Below are 18,825 nucleotides of genomic sequence, written 5' to 3' on the forward strand. Positions count from 1 at the left end.
AATGCAGTAGAGAGTATGCTTATAAAATCTGCAGATGACAGCAAGCTAGAAGGGGTTGCAAGCACTTTGGAGGACAGTTTTAAAATTCAAAATGACCTTGACAAATTGGAGAATTGGTCTGGATTCAACAAGATGAAATTTAATAAAGACAAGTGCATAGTACTTAACTTCGGAAGAAAAAAGCAAATGCAGAACAATAAAATGGGAAACAACTGTGTAGATGGTAATACTACTGAAAAGAACTGGTGCGGGGGGAAGAGAAGGGGAAAGAGGGAGGGTATAGTGGACCACAAACTGAATATGAGTCTTCAACGTGACAACTGCAAAAAAGGCTAATGATTCTGGGATCTATTAACAGAAGCGTTATATGTGAAACACAGGAAAGTAATTGTACTGCTCTATTCAGCACTGGTGAGGCCCTAGCTGGAATACTGTGGACAAATTGGGGAGAGCTCAGAGGAAAGCAATAACAACCATAAAAGGTTTAGAAAACCTGACTATGAGTAAAGATTTAAAAAATGGGCATGTTTAGTCTTGAGAACAGAAGACTGAGGGGTGACCTGATAACAGTCTTTCAATATGTTAAGAGCTGTTATAAAGGGGATGATAAACAATTGTCCTCCATGTCCACTGAAGATAGGACATGAAGGGATGGGCTTAATCTGCAGCAAGGGAGATTTAGATGAGATATTAGGAAATATTTCTAAATATAAGGGTTGTTAAGCTCTTCAATTGGCTTCCAAGGGAGGTGGAGGAGTCCCCATCATCGGAAGCTTTTAAAAACAAATTGGACAAACACCGGTCAAGGATGGTCTAGGTTTACTTGGTCCGCTGGCCAAGGAGCAGGAGGCTGGACTTGATGACTTCTCTAGGTCCCTTCCAGCCCTGAAATTCTGTGATTCTATGAGAAAGGGGTTTTTTTCTCCAGTTTTTTTTTGTTCTGCTTTGACTATGCTCCTCCTGCTGCCCAGCATGATTGATGAACACCCATTCTGCAGCTCTCCCTCATTTCTGCCTGACAGCCAAAGGACTCATTATTTCTTTTAAAAGTGAGTAGACACATTTGATGAGCCATTCCACTTTTTATTTTTAAAGATTATAAACTTCACTGATGGGTTCATCGTGGCTATTTGAAGAGCAAGATTTTTTTCCTTATTTCAGAATTGGTAAGAGTTCAGAGTGGACTTCAGTACAGGTTAGGTTTCAGATGGGTTTAGTTTCCCTTCCTGCAGATGTGCTATTGCTATTTCTTCTTGCATATCATTAAAAATCCTTCTGATTAGCTGATGGCCCAAATAAGAGAGAGGGAGCTTTAAAGTACGGGAAGAACGTTTCTTGTCCTGAAGCATGTAGAAAGACAATTTCACTTTCTTTTGGAAGTCAAGGATGTTGTTCCCCTGAGCAAACAGCACCCGCCCCCCACTGGGAATCATAGGTCTAGGGGTGTGAGTCAGATGTATATGGGTCGGGGTGGGGTGTGGATGTAAGGGGTACATGGTGAGGTATGTGTGGGAGTGCAGGTTGGGGTCGGGGGAAGTGTAATAAACAAATCTCATCACAACATGGGAATCTTATCTCAGCCTCTTGGCCTACACAGTTTTGTTCCAGACATGTGATTTCCTTCTCTGCTTTAATAACTAACTATTGCAGGTCCTCATTACAGGGCCACTCCAGCCTGGCCTGACCCTTTGAGATTCATGGTACTCAATAGGTCTTATATACATGACCCATTCCTAGAGGTTGTGTCCTGTGTGGATTCTCTGATGTGTAATGAGGTTTGAGCTCTCACTGAAGCCTTTCCCACATTTAGCTCACTTAGTCTCTCTCCGCCACGTGGGTTCTCTGATGCTTAATTAGGGTTGATTTCCGACTGAAGCTTTTCCCACAGTCGGGGCAGTTATACGGTCTCTCTCCTGTGTGGATTCTCTGATGTTGAATAAGATTGGAACTTTGACTGAAGCTTTTCCTGCACTCATTGCATTTGTAGGGTCTGTCCTCAAGGTGAGTGCTCTGATGATTACAAAGGGCTGAGCTGCTACAGAAACTTTTCCCACAGTGAAGACATTTATACGGTCTCTCTCCACTGTGGATTCTCTGATGTTTCCTAAGGGCTGAGCTCGCATTGAAGCTTTTCCCACATTCGAGGCATTTAAAGGGTTTCTCAGCCATGTGGATTCTCTTGTGAGTAACAAGAGTTGACTTCAGTCTGAAGCTTTCCCCACAGTCAGGGCAGTTATAGAGTCTCTCTCCCATGTGAATTCTCTGATGTGTATAAAGGTTTGAGCTTTGACTAAAGCTTTTCCCACATTCACTGCATTTGTAGGGTTTCTCTCCTGTGTGGGTCCTCTGGTGACTAGTAAGATGTGCACTGTGACCGAAGCTTTTCCCACACTCAGCACAGGTATAGGGTTTCTCTTCTGTGTGAATTCTCTGATGTGATAGAAGGGTTGATCTACGACTGAAGCTTTTCCTGCACTCGAGACATTCAAAGGGTTTCTCTCCTGTGTGGATTCTCTGATGTGACAGAAGATTTGAACTCTGATTGAAGCTTTTCCCGCAGTCAGGACACTTATAGGGTTTTTCTCCCGTATGGATTCTCTGATGCTGAATAAGGTTGGAGCTCACACTGAAACTTTTCCCACACACGGGGCAATCATAGGGTCTTTCTCCTGTGTGAGTTCTCTGATGTAACAAAAACTTTGAGCTCACACTGAAGCTTTTCCCACACTCATTACATTTGTAGGGTTTCTCTCCCATGTGGATTCTCTGACGGTGAATAAGGGTTAAGCTCTGACTCAAGCTTTTCCCACAGTCACCACATGAGTAGGGACTCTCTCCAGTGGGGATTCTCAGTTGAACAGTTTCTTTGATTTTCTTGATGCCTCTGCTCTTGTGAGTGGATTTACCCAGTGTCTTCTCTGAGTGGTTTCCCTGCTTCCTTTTTGGTCTGCACTGAATTTCACAGGCTTTTCTCTGCTCAGGACTCTGGGAAACATGCCCTTCAGCTCTTCCTGATACTGTCCCCTGTGGCTCCCTTTGCTCAGGACCTTCCTGCTGAGGATTTTCCTCCTTGTTCTCACTCATCATCCCATCACCTGCTGGGACAGAGAGCAAATCCAGACAGGAGTCAGTCCCTGTGCCGGGGACCTCAGAAAGGGGAATAAGAAAGGGGAGAACAAACCCAAATAACAGCTGGGGAGACTGAACTATCAGGAGCTGAATCCTGCTCCCCCCACACCCTTTCCCACAGGAGGGGACTCAACCTTCCTCCACATGCTGTGAGCACAGATGAAGGCAGGGGCTGAAGGGTCAGATAAAGCTTGATGAAAATGCATCCGTGACATCTACCAGGATGACAGAATAATTGATTTCTGAGTAAGTTTAACTGATTTTTCACCTGTGTGGGGGTCTCTCAGAAACTCCCTTTCCTCATAGTCCCGGAGGTTGGAAATGCACAGCCTCTCCCCTTGTTCCAGCTGGGAGATCACATCAGGTTTGGAAACTGGGAATCCTGCTTGGCAGAGAGGGTGAGAAAACAAGTGTTGATCTTGGTCATTAAGCTCAGGCCTGTTATTACTTCCAAACCAAGGATCTGAGCAGCCCACCCAGAGAAGCTTCTTCCTCTCCCTACCCCCAACCCTACGGGGACTGGGCTATAAATCATTCAAGATCCCATGATCCACTGGTCTGGAGCAGGGTTCACCCACTCTGCCTAGGGAATGGCCCTGACTTATTCCCCTGAGGAGCTGAGCAGAGTTGCTACACTCTGAAGGTACCTGGGGTACAACTTAGCCTCCATCATTTACAGTCACATCTCCCTCCTACCACCACCACTTCTACATCCCTTCTCAACACAAGGCAGAACAGGAGGATATTACTCAGACCATCCACTCTTTGGTATGGAGACTCTCTCCTAGTCTGCATTCATGCATCACCTAGCTCCACAGGGCTGTGTCACCTGATTGGGGACCCTAGATTCTCCCCCAATGACAAGCTGTTCAGAAATAAACAGAGGAAACACCACCCAGGGCCTGGAAAAAGATCATTAGACACCTGCTCCCTGTCCAACACAGGGAGCAAAAAGCTGTCTATGAGTCACGATGGACCAGGAAAAGGGCCCCCATACACTTGCTGATTAACTGTCATTCAGCCCTTCCCTATTATCCATAAGACCCGATCTGCCCCTGCTGGGGTCTAGCTGGCTCATACCTCAGGCCCAGAATTTGCTTTTCCTACCCCCTTAGCTTGCTCCATACACCTCAGACCCAGAGAGGACAGCTCTGGCTGTGGAGTAGACGTTCTTCTCTCACCTTGGCTCAAATCATAGAATCATAGAAATGCGCTGCTGAAAAGAAAATCAAGAATTCATCTGTCTCAGCCCTCTACATTGAGACAGAACCAGGTATCCCAAGACCGACTCTGGCAGATGTTTGTCTATCCTGTTCTTGAAAGCAACCAGTGACTGGCTCTTTGTCTATACTGGAGATCGAATGACAAAACTCTTGTCTTTTAGAGGTGTTAAATACCTTCACCACCCGAAAGACAAAAGTTTTGCTATGACAAGTGCCAGTGTGAACAGCATGCTGTTGACAGGAGTGCTCTCCTAAAAACCTGTGTAGTGTAGACAAAGCCTGGGATTTCACAACTTGTCTTGGTAACCTGTTTCACTACCTAACTGTCCTTACAGATAGAAAGTTTTTCTAATATCAAAACTAAATCTCCCTTGCCGCAGGTTAAACCCATCATTTCATGTCCTACATTCTGTAGAAAACAATCGATCACCTTCCTCTTCATAACACCCCTTCCCACATTTGGAGACTGCTATCAGGTCTCCCACTCAGTCTTCTTTTCTCAAGACTAAACATGTCCACTTCTTTTTGCCTTTTCGCATAGGTCAGGCTTTCGAAACCTTTAATAATATTTTTTGCTCTCCTCTATAATCTCTTCAATTTGCCACATCTTTCCAAAAGTGAGGCACCCAGAAGTGTCCACAGTACTCCAAATGAGTCCTCGTCAGTGCCAAGCAGAGAGGGACAATTACCTACCGTGTCATACATATGACTCAACCTAGCATGATATTAGCCTTTTTTGCAGTTACATCACATTGTTGGCTCACATTCAGTTTGTGATCCACTGTAACTCCCAAATGCTTTTCTACAGTACTACTTCCTGGCCAGTTATTGCACATTGTGTATTTGTGCACTTGATTTATCCTTCCTCAGTGTAACACTTTGGACTTGACTTGATTTATTCTTGACAAATCAATGTTGGCTATTACTTATCCACTAGGTGCTTACAAATTGATTGTTTAATAATTTGGTTAAATGTCTATACAGGTATCAAGCTTAGGCTGATTGGCCTATAATTCACAAGTCATCTTAGTTCCCCTTTTAAATGATAAGTACTATGTTTGTCCTTCTCCAGTCTCTGGGACCTCACCTGTTCTCCATGAATTCTCAAAGATAACTGTTATTAGTTTTAAGTATCAGAGGGTAGCCGTGTTAGTCTGGATCTGTAAAAGCAGCAAAGAATCCTGTGGCACCTTATAGACTAACAGACGTTTTGGAGCATGAGCTTTCGTGGGTGAATACCCACTTCCTCAGATGCATGTGAGGAAGTGGGTATTCACCCACGAAAGCTCATGCTCCAAAACGTCTGTTAGTCTATAAGGTGCCACAGGATTCTTTGCTGCTGTTATTAGTTTTGAGATTGCTTCAGCTAGTTCCTTAAGTACCCCAGGGTGAATTTTGTCAGTCCCTATTGACTTCAAGAATATTTAAATTAGATGTATTCAATCTATTCTTTCTCTACTCTGGCTTGTGTTCCTTCTATTAAGCATCTGGTCAACGTTAACTTTTTTTACTAAACACTAAAGGAAAATAAGAATTAACAACTCAGCTTTCTTAATGTTATCATTTTTAGCTCTCCTTCCGCTCCAAGTAGTGGCCTACACTGTCGTTTGTTTTTCTCTTGCTCCTCATGTATTTACAGGACCACCTTTTATTGCCTTTTAAGTCCACTGCTATTTGTAATGTGCCTCAGAGTTTCTGATTTTCTTGCTACATGCCTCGGCCGTTATTTCATACTCATCCTTAGCAAGTTGTCCATGTTTCCACTTCTTGCAGGATTCCTTTTCAATGCTCATGTCATTTAAGACCTCCTGATGCAGCGATACTGGCCCCTTGCTATTCTTCCTATCTTTCCGTGTTATTGGGATATGCTTTTGGCTTGTAAATATTGTCTCTGAGAAACTGCCAGCTCTCCTGAACTCCTTTTTCCCTTACATTTCTTTCTATGGGATCATACGTACCAAGTTCTCAGAGTTTGTGAAAGTCTGCTTTTTGGAAGAACATTGTTCTTATTCTACTAATTTCACTCCTTCTCTTCCTTAGATGCAGGACAACTCCATCCAAAGAAATCCCACCAAGTGAATCCCCATAGTCCCCCAGGTTCCTAGTTGAGCATCTCTCTAATAGTTAGTGCTTGAGTCAAATTGGTGCTTGGTGAATAGGGAAGTTTGCTGAATTGGGACTTGACCAGATTTCTGACTAATCTACAGATCTGCAAACACAGATTACCAGATGTAAAGGCCAGAAGGGAGTATTATGATTATCTAGTCTGACTTCCTGTATGTTAGACAGGTCAAGACAACCTTACCCAGGATTCCTACATCAAGCCCATATCTTGTGATTGAGCTAGACTATATTTATTAGAATGAGACATCCAAGCTTAAGTCAAAGATGCCTAGTGATGAAGAATCCACCACATCCCTGAGTAAGTAATTCCAGTGGTTAATCCACCTCACTGTTAAACATCTGCACTTTATGACTGGTCTGAATTTATCCAACTTCAGCTTCCAGCCACTGGATCTCCTTCTGATTTTATCTGCTAGATTAAGCAGCCCTCTGCTGTCAGAAATCTCCCTCTGTAGATACCTAAGGTTTTTGTTTAAAATATCGCTTAATCTTCTCCTGGATAAACTCAATATACTGAGCTCTTTAAGTCTCCTACTCTAAGGCACACTTTCCAAACTTGAAATCATTCTTGTGGTACTTTTATGAACACCTTGCCAATTTGTGAATATTCTTCTAACCTCCCTGGACAGTCCCCCCGACATTCACACAGTATAGCGATAGACTCACAGAATTCTCTCAGACTACCAATTACTTCATAAACCCTCCCTCAGCCCCAAACAGCCACTCTCAGTGCAAGGAACCATCATGGGCAAGAAGAAACACCAGGACCAACATCCTCCTTCCAAGAACTCAGCACCTTGGCAGAAGAAGCAGCTCTAGAGACACTAATGGCAACCAGCCTCATGACTCTGGTCCATGGCCTTCCTGACAGGCAGAAGAGTTTGAAACATCTGGCACCTCCTGCTAACCTATCTGGCTCAGGCAGAATGCAATCAAAATGGAGATAAAGTGCACTTAAAATTCTTGGCTCTGGGAAGAGTAGCACTGTCATAAACAGATAAGTAAGAGTTAATAGAACAGAAGTACTTCATATCTCTTTTGCCTGTAAAGGGTTAACAAGATCAGTGAGCCTGGCTGTCACCTGACCAGAGGACAGGATACTTTCAAATCTTGAGGGAGGGAAGTTTTTGTGTGTGCTGTTAGATTTTGGTTGTTGTTCTCTCTGGGTTCTGAGAGGGACCAGACGTGCAACCAGGTTTCTCTCCAATCTCTCTGATACAGTCTCTTATATGTCCAGAATAGTAAGTACTAGGTAGATAAGGCGAGTTAGGCTTGTTTGTTTTCTTTAATTGCAAATGTGTATTTGGCTGGGAGGAGTTCAAATGTGTATTTGGCTGAAAGGATTTTAATTTGTACTTGTATACTTAGGCTGGGAGGGTATTCCCAGTGTCTATAGCGGAAAGACCCTGTACCTATTCCATTTTAAATTTACAAAGATAATTTTTACTGTTTTTCTCTATTTAATTAAAAGTTTCCTGTTTAAGAACCTGATTGTTTTTTTATTCTGGTGTGAGACCCCAGGGAATGGGGTCTGGATTCACCAGGGAATTGGTGAGGAGAAAGGAGGGAAGGTGGAGAGAGAGGCTAATTTCTCTCTGTGTTAGGATTACTGTCTCTCTCAGGGAGAGTCTGGGAGGGGGAGAGAGAAGGAGGGGGGAAGGTGAATTTTCCTCTCTGTTTTAAGATTCAAGGAGTTTGAATCACAGTGATCTTCCAGGGTAACCCAGGGAGGGGAAGCCTGGGAGAGGCAACGGTGAGGGAAAGGGTTTACTTTCCTTGTGTTAAGATCCAGAGAGTCTGGGTCTTGGGGGTCCCTGGGCAAGGTTTTGCAGGGACCAGGGTGTACTAGGCACTGAAATTCCTGGTTGGTGGCAGCGCTACAAGTACTAAGCTGGTAATTGAGCTTAGAGGAATTCACGCTGGTACCCCATCTTTTGGATGCTAAGGTTCAGAGTGGGGAATTATACCATGACAAGCACCATCAATATGTCCCTCAATCATCTATCCTGTGGGAAGGGACAGTCTCACAGACACATGATCTAGAGACTAATAGGGCTGATCATCACAGAAATATGGGGGACCAATTAAGAATCCTGAAGAAAAGCTGACCCAGATGCTTCTCATAGACTCATAGACTCTAGGACTGGAAGGGACCTCGAGAGGTCATCGAGTCCAGTCCCCTGCCCGCATGGCAGGACCAAATACTGTCTAGACCATCTCTAATAGACATTTATCTAACCTACTCTTAAATATCTCCAGAGATGGAGATTCCACCACTTCCCTAGGCAATCTATTCCAGTGTTTAACTACCCTGACAGTTAGGAACTTTTTCCTAATGTCCAACCTAAATCTCCCTTGCTGCAGTTTAAGCCCATTGCTTCTTGTTCTATGATTGGAGGCTAAGGTGAACAAGTGTTCTCCCTCCTCCTGATGACACCCTTTTAGATACCTGAAAACTGCTATCATGTCCCCTCTCAGTCTTCTCTTTTCCAAACTAAACAAACCCAATTCCTTCAGCCTTCCTTCATAGGTCATGTTCTCAAGACCTTTAATCATTCTTGTTGCTCTTCTCTGGACCCTCTCCAAGTTCTCCACATCTTTCTTGAAATGCGGTGCCCAGAACTGGACACAATACTCCAGTTGAGGCCTAACCAGCGCAGAGTAAAGCGGAAGAATGACTTCTCGTGTCTTGTTTACAACACACCTGTTAATGCATCCCAGAATCATGTTTGCTTTTTTTGCAACAGTATCACACTGTTGACTCATATTAAGCTTGTGGTCTACTGTGACCCCTAGATCTCTTTCTGCCATACTCCTTCCTAGACAGTCTCTTCCCATTCTGTATGTGTGAAACTGATTGTTCCTTCCTAGGTGGAGCACTTTGCATTTATCTTTATTGAACTTCATCCTGTTTACCTCAGACCATTTCTCCAATTTGTCCAGATCATTTTGAATTTTGACCCTGTCCTCCAAAGCAGTTGCAATCCCTCCCAGTTTGGTATCGTCCGCAAACTTAATAAGCGTACTTTCTATGCCAACATCTAAATCGTTGATGAAGATATTGAACAGAACCGGTCCCAAAACAGACCCCTGCGGAACCCCACTTGTTATACCTTTCCAGCAGGATTGGGAGCCATTAACAACTACTCTCTGAGTACAGTTATCCAGCCAGTTATGCACCCACCTTATAGTAGCCCCATCTAAATTGTACTTTCCTAGTTTATCTATAAGAATATCATGCGAGACTGTATCAAATGCCTTACTAAAGTCTAGGTATATCACATCCACCGCTTCTCCCTTATCCACAAGGCTAGTTATCCTATCAAAGAATGCTATCAGATTAGTTTGACACGATTTGTTCTTTATAAATCCATGCTGGTTATTCCCTATCACCTTACCACCTTCCAAGTGTCTGCAGATGATTTCTTTGATTATCTGCTCCATTATCCTCCCTGGCACAGAAGTTAAACTAACTGGTCTGTAGTTTCCTGGGTTGTTTTTATTTCCCTTTTTATAGATGGGCACTATATTTGCCCCCTTCCAGTCTTCTGGAATCTCCCCCGTCTCCCATGATTTCCCAAAGATAATAGCTAGAGGCTCAGATACCTCTTCTATTAACTCCTTGAGTATTCTAGGATGCATTTCATCAGGCCCTGGTGACTTGCAGGCATCTAACTTTTCGAAGTGATTTTTTACTTGCTCTTTTTTTATTTTCTCTTCTAAACCTACCCTCTTCCCATAAGCATTCACTATACTAGACATTCCTTCAGACTTCTCAGTGAAGACTGAAACAAAGAAGTCATTAAGCATCTCTGCCATTTCCAAGTCTCCCGTTACTGTTTCCCCCTCCTCATTGAGCAGTGGGCCTACCCTGTCCTTGGTCTTCCTCTTGCTTCTAATGTATTGATAAAAAGTCTTCTTGCTTCCCTTTATTCCCATAGCTAGTTTGAGTTCATTTTGTGCCTTTGCTTTTCTAATCTTGCCTCTGCATTCCTGTGTTATTTGCCTATATTCATCCTTTGTAATCTGACCTAGTTTCCATTTTTTATATGACACCTTTTTATTTTGTAGGTCACACAAGATCTCGTGGTTAAGCCAAGGTGGTCTTTTGCCACATTTTCTATCTTTCCTAACCACTGGAATAACTTGCTTTTAGGCCCTTAATAGTGTCCCTTTGAAAAACCGCCAACTTTCCTCAGTTGTTTTTCCCCTCAGTCTTAATTCCCATGGGACCTTACCTATCAGCTCTCTGAGCTTACCAAAATCCGCCTTCCTGAAATCCATTGTCTCTATTCTGCTGTACTCCCTTCTACCCTTCCTTAGAATTGCAAATTCTATGATTTCATGATCACTTTCACCCAAGCTTCCTTCTACTTTCAAATTCTCAACAAGTTCCTCCCTATTTGTTAAAATCAAGTCTAGAACAGTTTCCCCCCTAGTAGCTTTTTCAACTTTCTGAAATAAAAAGTTGTCTGCAATGCAGTCCAGGAACTTATTAGATAGTCTGTGCCCTGCGGTGTTATTTTCCCAACATATATCTGGATAGTTGAAGTCCCCATCACCACCAAATCTTGGGCTTTGGATTATTTTGTTAGTTGTTTGAAAAAAGCCTCATCCACCTCTTCCACCTGATTAGGTGGCCTGTAGTAGACTCCCAGCACGACATCACCCGTGTTTTTTACCCCTTTTAGCCTAACCCAGAGACTCTCCACACTTCCGTCTCCTATGTCCATCTCCATCTCAGTCCAAGTGTGCACATTTTTAATATATAAGGCAACACCTCCTCCCTTTTTCCCCTGTCTATCCTTCCTGAGCAAACTATACCCATCCACACCAACATTCCAGTCGTGTGTATTATCCCACCAAGTTTCAGTAATGCCAATAATGTCATAGTTGTATTTATTTATTAGCACTTCCAGTTCTGAGACCCCACAGCTTCTAATATAAAAGGGGACAGGAATCCTTACCCAATGAGGTCACAGTCTCATAATTCTCCTGCATAACATCCCTGTACAGGGCTCTCTGACCCAGGTCCAGCAAGGCCCATTCTTCCTCGCTGAAATACACAGCAACCTCCTCGAAGGTCACTGGCTCCGCTGCAGCCATTTTCCTTCCTTGTCTCTCCATGGATGGAATGAACTGGAGCAAATGTGGGTTTTATTTTGCAGCCTGTCAGATTGAGAAGGGTGATAGGGAAGGTTTCAGAAGGGGTTTAATACATTACACACCCCGATTTCCCCCAGACTCCTTCCCTGCCAACAGGCACTCTAGACTCTGTCATCCTGGAGAATGCTTGAGTCAAGACACTAAAAAACAAAACAAAACAAAAAAAACAGCCCAAAGTCAAGTCCCAAATGCATAGTCAAGTCTCTCAACAAGTGGCCTGCACTTCAAGAATGCTGAGCCTGCCACATTGGGTCTGTTCTGAGCGTCCATCCTTGCTGATAATCAGGCCAATGACTGAGCTGCCTGAACACAGGTTTCTACATTAGTCTCCTGTTTTTTAAGGATCCTGGCTTTCATCATTTTATTTACAGTCCAGCCCCTCCCACAAGGACTAAACCACAGAGACTTTTAAACACTGTCAGTGACAGAGAGTAAGTGAAGTCAATGAGGCCACTGAGATGCTTAATATTAAATATGTGTGAGTGGTTGCAGGATGAGTTCTGAAGACTCATACAGCTTAAAGCCAGAAAGGACTAGGAGATCATCTAGTCTGATCTTCTGTATGTCACGGTCCCTTGCATTTTACCCCATTACCCGGTTCTGACCTGCATTTGTCTAAAGTATATTTGTCAGAAAAGCATCCAGTGTTTATTTGACGACATCAAGAGATGGAGAATCCACCACTTCCTTTGGTCATTTGTTCCAGTGGTTAATCACTTTCACCCTGTGGGGCCAGCCCAAACCAGGAAGTCTAGGTAGCAATGAAAGAACCCTGCTACCGGAGCCCTATGAGCCCATGCTGGCTAGGACAAGCCAACTGATGAGTTTTCTTTTGCTGTGTAGACATACCCTCTGTGGGGCAAAAGCTGGTCTCTCTCATGAACAGAGGTTGGTCCAATAAGATATTACCTTACCCACCTTGTCTCTTGAATAGGAATTCTCAGTCAAATGTAAAAATTTTACCCAAACTCTTAAGGGACTAGAATTAGTTTAAAAAATAAAATGGTAAAATCGTAATTTGCTCTTTTCCCAGGCCCCTTCTCAAAAACAAGCCAAGTGTTTTCCCATATCAAACTATCCAAATAAATTCATCCAGGACAGAGACTCTCTGCCCTAAGATGAACAAAGGAATTGTCAGTCTGTATCATACCTGAGGCCTGTCTAGTAACTCTGAGTGTGTTATAAGGAACTGGAAAGGTTCCTTCAGACTAAAACGGTGCAGCCAACACTGTCAGTGTCACTGTGCTCCAGCTATACTGAAAGAACAGAACCAAAGGTGCCACTTTGGGGATCTCGTCTGCTGTCCCTAGGGCAGCACATCCCTTCAGCAGCGTGGGGACCAGGCAGAGGCAGGAACTGGCTTTTCCTCTCCCTGCTCCTCCCCCGGAAAGTCCATGTGCCCCGGGGTGCTGCAGAGAATGGGGCTGGGCAGGGCTGGGAGCCGGGAACCTCCCTCCCCACTGATTGCTCCTGCTGCCCCCGCCAGTCTCTGCTCCTGTCTCCCTTCTGCCCCGTCACCTCGGGCTGGGAGACTCGGTCCCTGGCCAGCCCGGCCCGTTCGCTCTCCCGGAACTGGCTCGGCTCCTGCAGGCGCTCAGGGGGTAGGGCGGGGGGCGGGGAGGGCAGCAGCTCCGGGACTCGCAGACACCTACTCCCGGGAGCAGAGCTGGGGCGAGGAGGGGCCGTCGGTGCAGAGTCACTTTCCTGCCCGGCCCCAGCCCTTACCCCGGGTCTCTCCCCTCACCTGCAGGCTCCGGCTCGGGGGCTGGTGTCGGCAGAGCTCGAGGCTGCCCCAGGGGCTGGTTCCAGCCCCCGCAGAAAGTCCCCCGGGCACAGAGGCGGGTTAGCGCAGGTCTGTCCCCGTACAAACCCCGCTGGGGAGCGAGCAGCAGCTCCCGGCTCACAATGGAGCTGGAAGCAGCAGTCAGTGTTTGACCCAGGAAGTCCAACCCCCACCTGTGCAGCAGCAAGAGCCAGCACTAAGCAGAGCAGCAGTCTGGCATTATACTGTTAACCCCTCAGCTGCTGGACGCCAACAAGAATCCTTCTCTCCTTCCTGAACCGAGAGAAACCCACAGAGTGTAGACACAGAGTCCTGGTGCCATCCCGGGCTCTGAGAAGGCTCCTGTGTGGCCGTCTCCCTCGGCCACTCTGTGCTATTTATTTTGCTGTCCCAGCAGGAATGTCCCCTCCCCCTCGTCCCGGACAGGGATGCGGCGGAAGAATCAGGTGAGAAACTGCTTCCTGCCGCATTTGCTTCTTTGCTGGACCGAAACCAGGTTGGCTCAGTGGCATCTGCTGAAGCCGCTGCCCTCACTCTGCCCTTCTACCCTCCCAATCTGCTTCCTGCGGCAAGGAAATGGTGCTAAAAGTGGGAGAAAATGAGAGGGGAAAGAAGGAGAGAAATCGTGGAGGGATAAAAAATGTGTCCAAAGGAGAGAACTGGTAGAGGCAAGAGAAGGAGATGGTCAGATTAGGAAAAGTCAGGGCAAGGAGCAAGTACTGTTCTGATTGCCTGAATTGCACTCCCTTTCCTGTATCAGAGGGATAGCGGTGTTAGTCTGGATCTGTGAAAAGCAACAGAGTCCAGTGGCACCTTACAGACTAACAAATGTATTGGAGCATAGGCTTTTGTGGGTGAATACCGACTTCCTCAGACACATATTCACCCACAAAAGCTTATGCTCCAATACATTTCTTAGTCTATAACAGGGGTCGGCTACCTCTGGCACTCGGCTCACCAGGGTAAGCATGCTGGCGGGCCGGGCCAGTTTGTTTACCTGCCACATCAGCAGGTTTGGCCGATCGTAGCTCCCACTGGCCGTGGTTCACCATCCCAGGCCAATGGGGGCAGCAGGAAGCAGCGCGGGCAAGGGATGTGCAGGCCACAGCTTCCCGCTGCCTCCATTGGCCTAGGATGGCAAACCATGGCCAGTGGGAGCCGCAATCATCTGAACCTGCTGATGCAGCAGGTAAACAAACTGGCCCAGCCTGCCAGGATGCTTATCCTGGCGAGTCACGTGCCAGAGGTTGCTGACAGCTGGTCGATAAGGTGTAACAGGACTCCGTGTTGCATTTTACTTCCTTTCCTGTAATCCACAGGTTAATGCAGTTTCACTGCTTTTCATTATTTATTTTAAATGTTCATATGACTCTTGTTCTTAGCCAGTGGTTCTCACACTTTTGTACTGGTGACCCCTTTCACATAGCAAGCCTCTGAGTGTGACACCCCCTTAAAAATATATTAAATAGTGTTTTTAATTTAACACCATTATAAATACTGGAGTCAAAGCAGGGTTTGGGGTGGAGGCCGATAGCTCACAACCCCCCATGTAATAACCTTGTGAACCCCTGAGGGGTCCTGACCCCAGTTTGAGAACCCCTGTTCTTAGCTCACCATCAGTTCCTTTGGTTAAGACTGCACAGGGATGGCATTGTGCTACCTCATTCATGATTTACTGACTTCCCCACTGAGGGCAGCCCTGTTCTCTTGTTACTGGTTGCCTCACAACCCCTTGAAATGATGAATGGAGCAGCTGCCCTTCATTCAGGTTAAATGTGAGACATGATAACAAAGACACAATAGCAAAGGGCACACCCAAGGCTGAGAGAGAGAGAGAGAGAGAGAGAGAGAGAGAGTCACACACCCGCTGAACAAGTTGGCTGAGGGAATTTGGAGCTGTGAGCAAAAGGTAGGGTGCTTTGCTCCCTCCTTATTAATGTGGAAACAGCCTTTCCTACATACTTGGTAAATAAACAAGATTGTATGAAAGATACCAGACTCATCCTCAAATTCTACTCCCAACTGGAACAGTGTGCAGTGCCTTGAACATTGGCCATCAACTTGGGTCAACCTAGTAACACTCTCTTGTGTGGAATCCCTCTCAAAGGCAAATTTCTACTGTAATTTTGGCTAAACATAGATATACAGTCGTGATAAGCCAACAATTCACATAGCACCTCACGCACCAAAGCATAATGGGTTCAAACCAAAGATGTCTGGGTTTCTTTTTATTTGCATTTTTGTTTCTGAGCCTTTAGGGTACACTAGATTCATATATTCACTTTTTTCTCCCAAAAGCATAAGTTCAAAAAAAATTTATTATTATTATTCTTAATGGAAGCTGTGATTCTCATGCAATCTTTTGATTCCAGAAGCTTTTGCTTTCAGAATAAAAACATCAAATACCTGCCATCCTCATGGTAAAATGGCAAAAGTCGGTAACACTAGTTATGCGTATTTGGCTACCTAGATATTTGGTAGCAACAAGAATATTTGCAGTGAATACAGTTAAGGACACATTTACATTTTTTTCTGGATAACTTTGCAAGCTGAAACTGCAACCACCGATTGACTGTTACCTCTCCCCAAGATTCTATATATTTTAAATGGTCTTATGTTCCTGTGACAATTAATACAATTTTGGACTTCCAATATTATGTACTTTTCACACCTTTTCAATTAAAAGAAGTAAACCAAATTTCTTTAACTAATTCTTCTATCCCTGTTTCATAGCCTTTTCCCTATGGTAAATATTTTTATCATCATACATTTCATCACTGTCCTTCAATCTTTACAAGTTTACTTTTTCTTCTTCCAAACAGGGGCATCATTTGCTGTGAGCAGATGCCCTTCCAACCTTGGTTCCTCAGCCCTGCACGTTTTCATAGTGCCTCACCAGGGATGGTGTGAAAAACAGCCTCCTGTCAGATTTAGCCATTAGATTTAACTACTAGTGGTGGTTTCTGACACTATCCATATCAGGTCTTGTTCCCTATCCTAATTAACTACCTCCAGCTTTTTCCATGAGTGTCTCATTCAGAGGGATGGAATGTTCCCCTAAAGTAAAAAGGGATGGTAGCATATTCTGACAGAGGACCATGCTATGCATCAGAATGAGCTACTCATGGAAGAAAATGGGGGGATAGCTATAAGCAAGTGCACATGGAGGTAGCTCCTTCCTCTCCCTTCATCACCTTTACCCTGCTCTGGAAACAGTTTGGTCCCTGTACAAATTCTGTCCCTCTCTTCCATCTAATTTGCCCCCGTGCCCCCTTTTTTCCTTCTGTTTTCAACAGGTAGCAGAGTCTGATGGTAGGTAAGAGCACTGAGGCAGCAGCTTTAGAAGATGCTACCAAGCATCCTCAGGTCACTACACATGCTAGTTAATCCTGGCAGGGAACTGATTTAGACATTACACTCCCTGTGTCCTAACCCCCTGCCACAGTCCCTTTTACTAGTCCTCCTGCCCTGCAGGGTCTTGCCCCACTGTGTCTTGCCCCCACCATATTCCTGGGGTCATGCTCCCTGCCATTGGCTCCCTTCTTAAAGTCCTGCTCCATCTACCCAGTGTCTTATCCACCCACCCCATCTACCTGTGATCTGTACCTTTATCCTGTTTTCCTAGCCCACCACCCAGCTGCCCCCATGGTCCTAGTGCTCCCCATTTGTCCCATACTGCATCTGGAACACCACTTCATCTGTCCCCTGGTTTCTCTTCCTATGTCCTGGCCTTCATCCCCATTCTGTGTTCAGACTCCAGTCCTCCTGTAATATCCCCCACATTGGTCAACCTATGTATTGCATGGCACCCCACCTCGGACTCATGAGGGACCCCCTTTCTGCCCTGATGCAGCTGCTCCTGCACCCTAGTGTGCCTTTTGGATTGACACACAGAGAGGTTTGGTCAGGATAGGGCAGTGATTTTCAAACCTTTTTTTCTGGCAACCCAGTTGAAGAAAACTGTTGATGCCTATGACCCACCAGAGCTGGGGATGTGGGGTTTGGGGTGTGGGAGGGGCTCAGGGCTGGGGCAGAGGGTTGGGGTGCATGGGTGATGGCTGCAGTGTGGAGCTGGGGATGAGGACTTTGGGGTGCAGGAGGGATTCTGAGTTTGGGGGGGGCTCAGGGATGGGGGTTGGGGTGTGGGAGGGGGTCAGGACTCTGGGCTGGGGGTGCGGGCTCTGGGGTGGGACTGGGTGTGACGCTCTGTACCTTGGGAGAACACCCTATGCCCCCATGTTCATCCTTATAATATGATGGTGTGGTATCCAATGCAAAGTTTGTCATGTCGGATGTCTTCGGAAGACTCATGATGCTCTGAGCATTGTTATGGTATTTTTTGTTATAGTAATATTATGTTATAGGTTGTCATTTCATGTATATAGTTATGAGGCTGAAAATGTGTCCTCATGACTTAAAACAAGCCCAGGCAAAAACTCTCCAAGAGCAGAGGGGCAGTTCACACCTCATCAGGGCATGTATGAGACAAACCCAGCCCAGCCTCACAGGAACAGAGGACACTGGTCTAGGCAGCAACAAAGGATCTATGAGTCACCCCACTTCCTTTGGCCACTTTAGGACTATGATGAGGTAATGCTCACATGACTCTGAAGGGGGGAAAAAGCCAAGAGGGAAGAAAGAACATGATAAAAGGGAGAGATGTTTGCCATGCTCTTCCTCTCTCTTCCACCTACATCTACAGACATCATCACAAAGCGACTGAAGTACTGATCAAAGGGGAGAGCCAGGCTGAAGGGCAATCACCCAGCCTGTGGTGAAAAGCATCTAAGTTTGTAAGGGTACTGAAAGTGTTAAGATCAGCTTAGAATGCGTTTTACTTTCATTTAATTTGACCAAATCTGATTTGTTGTGCTTTGACTTATAATCACTTAAAATCTATCTTTGTAGTTAATAAATGTATTTGTTTATTCTACCTGAAGCAGTGTGTTTGGTTTGAAGCATGTCAGAGACTCCTTGGGATAACAAGCCTGGTACATATCAATTTCTTTGTTAAATTGCCGAACTCATATAAGCTTGAAGCATCCAGTGAGCATAACTGGATACTGCAAGACAGAGGTTCCTAGGGTTGTGTCTGGGAGTCGGGGTTCTCACAGCAGAGCAGGATAAGGCTGGCTCCCAGAGTCAAGGATTGGAGTGACCTAGCAGATCACCAGTCCGGATAACACATAACACCAGGGAAACACCTGTGAGTGCTGAAAGTCATCACTTCATCATAGCATCCAGTCCCTGGACCAGTGCTAATGTCTAATGATCTGCAAGACAGAGGCACATAAGATCCTATATTGTTTTTCATTCCCCATTGTTTTGTTTACTGTCCCCTCCTCCTATCCTACCTCTCATTCCCTTGGCTTAGCATCGAATCCTGAAATAGCCTATAAT

At 45.2% G+C, this 18,825-nt stretch overlaps 1 protein-coding gene across 1 annotated transcript in view; it reads right to left on the reverse strand.

Annotated features, from left to right (window-relative positions):
• Positions 1–903: 903 nt before the first annotated feature.
• The window catches only part of LOC115635670 (zinc finger protein 436-like), a 340,481-nt gene continuing 322,559 nt past the window's right edge, over positions 904–18,825 (reverse strand). Inside the window, exons 2-4 of the mRNA XM_030534760.1 lie at positions 11,444–11,645; positions 3,398–3,514; positions 904–3,098 (exon numbers count right to left, since the gene is read on the reverse strand). Coding sequence (XP_030390620.1) covers positions 1,816–3,098; positions 3,398–3,514; positions 11,444–11,603 — 1,560 coding nt within the window. The 5' untranslated portion in view covers positions 11,604–11,645 and the 3' untranslated portion in view covers positions 904–1,815. The remainder of the gene's footprint in view (positions 3,099–3,397; positions 3,515–11,443; positions 11,646–18,825) is intronic.

Source organism: Gopherus evgoodei, chromosome 15 (assembly GCF_007399415.2).
Source record: "Gopherus evgoodei ecotype Sinaloan lineage chromosome 15, rGopEvg1_v1.p, whole genome shotgun sequence".
Classification (NCBI taxonomy): domain Eukaryota; kingdom Metazoa; phylum Chordata; order Testudines; family Testudinidae; genus Gopherus; species Gopherus evgoodei.